Source organism: Zea mays, chromosome 1, assembly GCF_902167145.1.
Source record: "Zea mays cultivar B73 chromosome 1, Zm-B73-REFERENCE-NAM-5.0, whole genome shotgun sequence".
In the NCBI taxonomy this organism is placed as follows: domain Eukaryota; kingdom Viridiplantae; phylum Streptophyta; class Magnoliopsida; order Poales; family Poaceae; genus Zea; species Zea mays.
The window spans coordinates 20,267,912-20,275,467 of NC_050096.1; the positions used below are offsets into that span (position 1 = coordinate 20,267,912).

The window sequence follows — 7,556 nt, forward strand, 5'->3', positions numbered from 1 at the left end:
CCGGGGCCGGATGGATTTACTGGATGTTTTTATAAGTCCTGCTGGACCGTTATCAAATCTGATATCATGGCTGCTACTCATGCTGTCTGGAATAATAACTTTGTTAATTTTGACAAGTTGAATTCTGCTTACATTACCTTGATCCCAAAAAAAGAGGGGGCTGAACATGTGAAGGATTTTAGGCCTATAAGCCTTGTGCACAGTTTCGGCAAGCTGATTACAAAGATTCTTGCCAACAGGCTGGCTAGCAAGCTTAACAGGCTGATTTCTCCAAATCAGAGTGCCTTCATCAAGGGGCGGTTTATTCAAGATAACTTCATGCTGGTGCAGCAGACTTCCAGATTCCTTCATCGCCAGAAGAAGGCCAGTTTGCTTCTCAAATTGGACATCACCAAGGCCTTCGATTCGGTCTCGTGGCCTTTTCTTATTGAGGTATTGGCGCAGCTTGGGTTTGGACAGCTTTGGAGGGATATTATCTGTGGACTGTTGGCCTCTTCGTCTACTCAGGTCCTTCTTAATGGTTTTTTGGGGAGGAAGATTATTCACAGAAGAGGTCTTCGGCAAGGCGACCCTCTTTCCCCAATGCTTTTTATCTTGGTAATGGACATTTTGGCCCTGCTATTTACTAGGGCCGAGGAAGCAGGTTTATTGCAGCGCCTGTCGGACAGGGTTAATCTCCACCGGATCTCTATGTATGCTGATGATGTTGTCATATTTTTGAGGCCCTCGGCTGCTGACATTTCCACTACATTAAATATCTTGGATTTGTTTGGAAAGGCGTCTGGGCTCCGCAACAATGAGCAGAAATCTAATGTTTTTCCCATCCAGTGCCCTACGGATGACCTTGTGCTGGTCCAGAATTTATTGCCTTTTGAGAGGTCTGAATTCCCTTGCAAATATCTTGGAATTCCACTCTCCCTTCATAAGCTGACCAGAGAACAGATTCAATCTATCATAGACAGGGTGGCCGACCGTCTTCCGAGTTGGAAAGCTGATCTTATGACTAGAGCCGGTAGGAAGATTATGGTTCAGCATGTGCTCTCCAGTATGATCATATATTTGGCTATGGCCATTGATTTTCCTCAATGGGCTTTGGAGGCAATTGATAAAATTAGAAAGGGTTTTCTTTGGAAAGGCCGCAAGGAAGTCAGGGGAGGACATTGTCTGGTTGCTTGGGGAAGGGTGTGCAGACCCCTCCATTTGGGAGGGCTGGGTATTTCTAGCTTAAAGGAACTTTGCTGGGCCCTTCGTATGAGATGGTTATGGCTTCATAAAACTGATCCTGGAAAACCTTGGGCTAATCTCCCTATCCAAGTTCCAAAAAAGGCAGAAGCTTTCTTCTCCACTGTTTTGGTCTCTAAGGTTGGAAATGGAGCACACACTCTGTTTTGGACAGATAAATGGATCTTGGGGCAGAATGTGTGTAGTCTGGCGCCTAGGTTATTCGCCATCATTCCTAAAAGGATTGCAAATAGAAGAACTGTGCTTGAAGCTCTTGCCAACAGAAAATGGATATCTGATATAAAGGGTGCTCTGTCTGTGGGAGTTCTAGTGGATTATCTGAATCTTTGGGAGCTTCTTTCAGAAATAGTGTTGCAGCCTGAAGTGGAGGATAAGCACATTTTTAGTATTGCAGCAGATGGTAATTACTCGGCTAAGTCGGCTTATGAGGGCCTCTTTGCTGGGTCAACGTCCTTTGGTCTCTATCACCTGATTTGGAAAACCTGGGCACCTCCAAAGTGTCGGTTCTTTCTTTGGCTGGTTGCTAACAAAAGATGCTGGACCGCTGACAGGCTTGCGAAGAGAGGCTTAGATCATCCAGCTAGGTGCCTCTTTTGTGACCAGGAAGCTGAAACTATTGATCACATCCTCGTCTCCTGTGTGTTCACAAGAGTATTCTGGTTTACTCTTCTTAAACCGTTTGGGTTTCAGAGACTGGCTCCCCAGCCTGGACATTCTTCATTTATGGCTTGGTGGGAGCAGATTTCTGGGTTGGCTTCTGGTATCCGTGGTAAAGGTCTTAATTCTCTTGTGGCCTTAGGAGCTTGGATAACCTGGAAGCATCGTAATAGTTGTGTTTTTGATGGTTGTACTCCTAGTTTAGATCTGTCCATTAATTTAGCCAGGGAGGAGAGACAGTCTTGGGAGATGGCTGGGGCTAAGGGTCTTTCATACCTTGCTGCCCTAATTCCTGGAGACTAGGGAGTTGTTTAGTTTGATGGATTTTTTCAGTTTGCTGTGTTTCTGGCCCCCATGAGGAGGCCTTGTAATTTGTCCAGATCTCTTTGATCTGGATTTATCTCTTCTTCTTAATATATTGAGGCGCAGTTCTCCTGCGTTTTCCCAAAAAAAAAAGAAATCTTTGGCAAAGAGGTTTGTCAGAAAAGGACATAACATTTTCGTTCAAGAGTGCAAAATGTTTATATAGTGTGCATCTAGGATAAGGTTTATAAAAAAACTAAACTTGAGATAAGGATTAAGAAATTCAAGATAATTCATAAGAGACTACGCTGCAACAACCATGACAGGGAGTTCTTCACTCTCAACGACCAAGCAAATTTCCATGGTTCAGGTCACCATATAAATATGCCAATCCGTTATCCTTTAGCTACCAAGTTTTAGTGATTGTCAGTTGGATGCCATGAATGTGTTTTGCATCAACAGTAAATTATTCATTGATCCAGACTGATCAGGACAATATTTGGCTGGAAACAAATTGTTTATCTGTGTGCATATTACCTGCCATTTCAATTAGATTGAGTAATGACTCACAGTGAAATGATTCAAGTCAAGTTCAAGCCTTCAAGGACATAACTGTTTATATCAAAAAATCTGAAAACATATATTAGCCTAAAGGCACCTAAATAATGGAAGTCAACATGTAGATTTAAATATTTTCTTACTGAATAAAACTGGCACAGACTACATTAACAAACAGGATAGTCATCATTCTCAAAGGTCAATCATCCAAAACATAGAAGGGAAACCACGAACATGGTTGAGGAGAATAAAAATGGGACAGGAGAGTAGGAGACACACGATTCATTCATAAGCTTGTAGACAGATGATGATTCCTCACTATAAGAAACGGTATATTAATATGCTGATGTGCTCTGATTCTATGCACGCCATTTCAGTTATCATAGTAGAGAAATATATGTTCTTGAATAAAATGTCAAAGCTGCCAGATTGAGCATATCTAATTTCAACATTAGTTATACTGGGCCGCAAAAGAAGTGAACATTGCAACAGCACATACTGTAATTTGAACAAGTGTGAAAACATTGCTCAAGATGACCATGTAGTTGAGGTTATCTTTATTCTGCATAATGAGCAAGCTTCAATCTTACCTCTTCAAGCTCAACATCTTCGATATCATCATTGCTTGACCAAGAAGATAAGCAGAAATCAACAACATGAATACCATTGTTTATTGGAGAAAAACCAGCAAATTTGGTAAGACGTCCAAACTTGAGCATGTTTCCTAGATTTGCAGCAGACGGTTCCTCTGCAAACTTAAGCAGGATGTCTTTCATAGCAGAAGACCAGATAGACCTAGCCATCTTCAAAAAACAGCACAAAGTTGTAATAGCGAGCTTAACTGTTCCAACATCAGATTCATCTTTTCCACCTCTTCCATGAAAATCTGAACCTCCAAGTTTCAGAAGTCCATACTTCTCAGCCAGTTCGCTAAATCCTGTAAAAATAAATTATGTAACGTTATCTAAATATATCATAATGAGTATGGATAAAAATATTCTCTGTTGAATGTTGATAGAAGGGCCAATATATGATAATAAATAGAGTTAAAGTTTAGTTCATGGCAGGAGTTCTCCACTCTATCTCAATTCAGCATGCATTAAGTGTACGAGACACACCATTAACTTCTCCATCACTTCTGTAGACCTCCATACCGTTAAGACCAGCACCTTTTAAAGACCTGATTATTGCATCTGGGTTCTTCAATGACCAAGGATGAGCAAGTGCAGAAAAACCCCCAGTGCGACTAATTAACTGCACAACAGTCTCAGCAAATGGTTCACTTCCTCTGCCAGGAAAAAAAACAAGGGCCTTGTGTTATTAACCAAAGAATTTTCAGCATAGGAAATGCTTATTTGGGATGAAGCAATAACCTGGCATATGCAGGGCCATCATCGCCTAGGTATTTGTTGAATGCTTGTCTTAAATTCTCTACATAACCCATTTCAACCAGAGCCCTAGCTATATGCAACCGGCCAGGTGCCACTCCGTCACCAGCAATTTTATTCACATGCTCCCACTTTATTGGCACCTTCAGTGTAGTTAGCTTTTCCAGCATGTTCTTTGCACGTAAGTATCGCCCATCTCTAATGTTCAATAGCATGCCGTCCAACTCATCACACCTCGACGGACCACACATACCATAGTATGCAAGGATATGAACAGTCTCACCCGCACCAGCAACTTCCCTTATAGACAATGAAATTGAGAATATAATGAAATTGGCATGAAACATCTGTACTCATAGTACAACAGTTAAAATGTTGTTTACAATACCATTTTTAGCATAAAGGCAGAGGAGCATTAAAACAATACTATTGCAGATCTTTTGACAATGGAGTGCAAATGATAAGATGATTGGCCTTATTAAATCAAGTGGCATTGATGATTTTTATTCAAAACAACAACAACATAGCCTTTTGTCCCAAGCCAGTTGGGTAGGCTAGACATGAAACCCACAAAAAACAAGGATAGGAAAAAATACACTGAAAGGGGCTAAAAGAAAGACGGTAGAGTTAAGGGTAACAGAAGAAAGAAAAAAAGAGACAAAGATCATGGTTTGGACACGTTGAATGCTAGTCTCCAAGCGCACCTAACCTTAGCTAATTCCTTGGAGATATTCCATTCCTTAAGATCTCTCTTAACCACCTCGTCCCAAGTCATTTTTTATAGAATCGTCCCAAGTCATTTTAGGTCAACCCCTACCTCTTTTTACATTAATAATCCGCTCTAAAACCCTCCTACGCAACGGTGCCTCAAGAGATCTCCTTTAGATATGTCCAAACCATCTCAAAAAAAACTCAGACGGGGAGGGAAAGACTGCCCTCCTGGTACAATGCCTGGGGCCGGCACTTAAGGCGCACACAACTCATTGATGGCTAAGAAGAGACAGAAACATGATCCAGCCAAGGAAATCCTCAAACTCTAGCCCCCCATCACTAGCGGGTCGTCGTCGCCCACTCTTCAACGGCCCAGTCGAAGGGTGGCACACAGAACGTAACCCGGGAGCAGGCGGGGCACATTGAGGGGATTTTTTTAACCAAGCCAAAAAATCGCCCCCGAGAGGGATCGAACCGGGACTTGGAGGTGGTACTTGGAAGCCCTTAACCACTAGGCTAGAGGCCCTTTCGCCATGTCCAAACCATCTCAATCGATGTTGAATCAATTTCTCCTCAATTGGTGCCACCCCTACCCTATCCCGAATAACTTCGTTTCAGACTCTATCCCTTCTTGTATGGCCACAAAACCAACGTAACATACGCATCTCTGCTACACTCAATTGTTGTACATGTCGCCTTTTTTGTTTGCTAAGATTCAGCATTGTATAACATCGTCTGGTGAATCGTTGTCTTATAGAACTTACCTTCAAGCTTTAAATGGCACCCTTTTGTCACAGAGGACGCCAGAAGCATGATGTCATTTCAACCAACCGGCTGAAATTCTATGCCCAACATCTTCATCAATGTCACCATCCTTTTGTAGCATTGATCCTAAATACTGAAAAGACTCCTTCCCATCAAGGGTAACATCTCCATCCTCATGTCTAGTCGCGCTGAAAACACACATCATGTACTCGATCTTGGTCCTACTAAGTCTAAAACCTTTCGACTCCAACGTGTACTTCCACAACTCTAGCTTCCTATTAATCCCTTCCCTACTCTCATCAACTAACACCACATCATCAGCAAAGAGCATACACCAGGAGATATCCCCTTGTATGTCCCTTGTGACCTCATCCATCACCAAAGCAAATAAATAAGGACTCAATGCTGATCTCTGGTGTAGTCCTATTTTAATTGGAAAGTCGCTAGTGTCACCATCACATGTACGGACAAATCTCATCGCATCCTTGTACATATCCTTGATTTTTATTCAAAATGAAAAGAAAAATATTTTCACCAAAAGATTAAAAACACTTACCTTGGATTATATAGCGCACTGATTTCAACTCCAGGAATTATTCTCATGCCAAACTTGGAGGCCGCTGACACAGCTTCTGGTATGCCAGCCATGGTGTCATGATCTGTTAGGGCAAGAACTTTCACCTATGCCACAAACATTAAGTTTAGTCACTCCTATTTTCGTTATTCAGAATCCACAGTATACTATATATACCCTGCAACAGGACATACTCTCCAGTCTCCCCATTTCAAATTATAAGATGTTTTGTCTTTTTTAGATATGTATAATATGTTTAGATAGGTAGTTAAAGTAATGTATTAGGAAAGCCAAACGTCTTATAATTTGGAACGGACAGAGTAACATTTAAGCAACAGACAACCATAACAGAAAATTTTAGGAGGTAGGTCATGGTATTTAGTCCAGGAAACATTTAACAGGGAAAAGCCTCATTTTCTTAAATAGCAATTAGCCAAGCAATGGTGCCAGAAGATGACTGGTTCAATCTAATTTAAATAAAGTATTCATCGGACAATTGTTGAAACATTAAAGGTAACACTACCCTCTGAATTCTCCAACCACCAGTACAGCACTTGCACATACTGCTACGAAGCAATGATCCCATAACCATGTCGCTTATTTTTAAACAGCTACGTATACCGGCAGTAACAAAATGTGTAGCATATCAACGCAATACTCGGATTAGTTTAGTGGCAGAAAAAATCAAGAAGTCGATCCCACATGGCACAGCACAACGCTGCTAACTAAACCTCACAGGCATTTCCTCAGACACCTGCTGCGCAAACAGATTAGAGGTCAGGTAGATCATCGTCACTTACCCCGTTGCGATGGGCGCGCTCGACGAGTGCGGAAGGGGAGAGGAACCCGTCGCTGTGGTTTGAGTGGGAGTGGAGCTCAAACAGCACATCGCCCCGGCGTGTAGCCTGGACCGGCAGGAAATCGTCGACGTCGGCCGCCGAGGGCTTCAGGGGTGGCGGCACGGGGAGCACCCAGGCGCGGACGTAGTCTAGGGCCAGGGCCTGGTCGGCGTTGGTTTTGTTCTTCTTGCTCCTGCTCCGCTTCGACTTCTTGTTTCCCATGCCGGGGTTTCGGGAGGAAACGAGAGGAGGGCGCCTTCGCCGGTTCGGCCGCGCCGCGACGGAGGTTAGCAATCGCGGAAGTGGCCGGAAGGGGTAGCTTTAGCACTAAGAGCTAGTTTGAGAGCCTCAAACATGAAGGGATAAGAACATCTCCAACAACGTGACCTATAAAAATGTCTTATAATTTAAAAATAAGTAAATTTTATAGAATTTAGGGCACCAACAAAACACTTCGCTTCAACAGTAAAGCCCTAAATCTAGATTATAGGGCAGCCCACTATGGTGTAGTATATTTGA

General features: G+C 42.5%; 1 protein-coding gene across 1 annotated transcript; it reads right to left on the reverse strand.

Moving 5' to 3' along the window:
• Positions 1–3,028: 3,028 nt before the first annotated feature.
• LOC100282157 (protein trpH) lies at positions 3,029–7,327 on the reverse strand. The gene is made up of 5 exons (NM_001155069.2): positions 6,999–7,327; positions 6,181–6,305; positions 4,134–4,448; positions 3,879–4,048; positions 3,029–3,697 (listed from the first exon to the last, which is right to left on the reverse strand). The coding sequence occupies exons 1-5, from the start codon at positions 7,257–7,259 to the stop codon at positions 3,318–3,320; spliced, it is 1,251 nt and encodes a 416-aa protein (NP_001148541.2). The 5' UTR covers positions 7,260–7,327; the 3' UTR covers positions 3,029–3,317.
• Between the last annotated feature and the right edge of the window lie 229 nt (positions 7,328–7,556).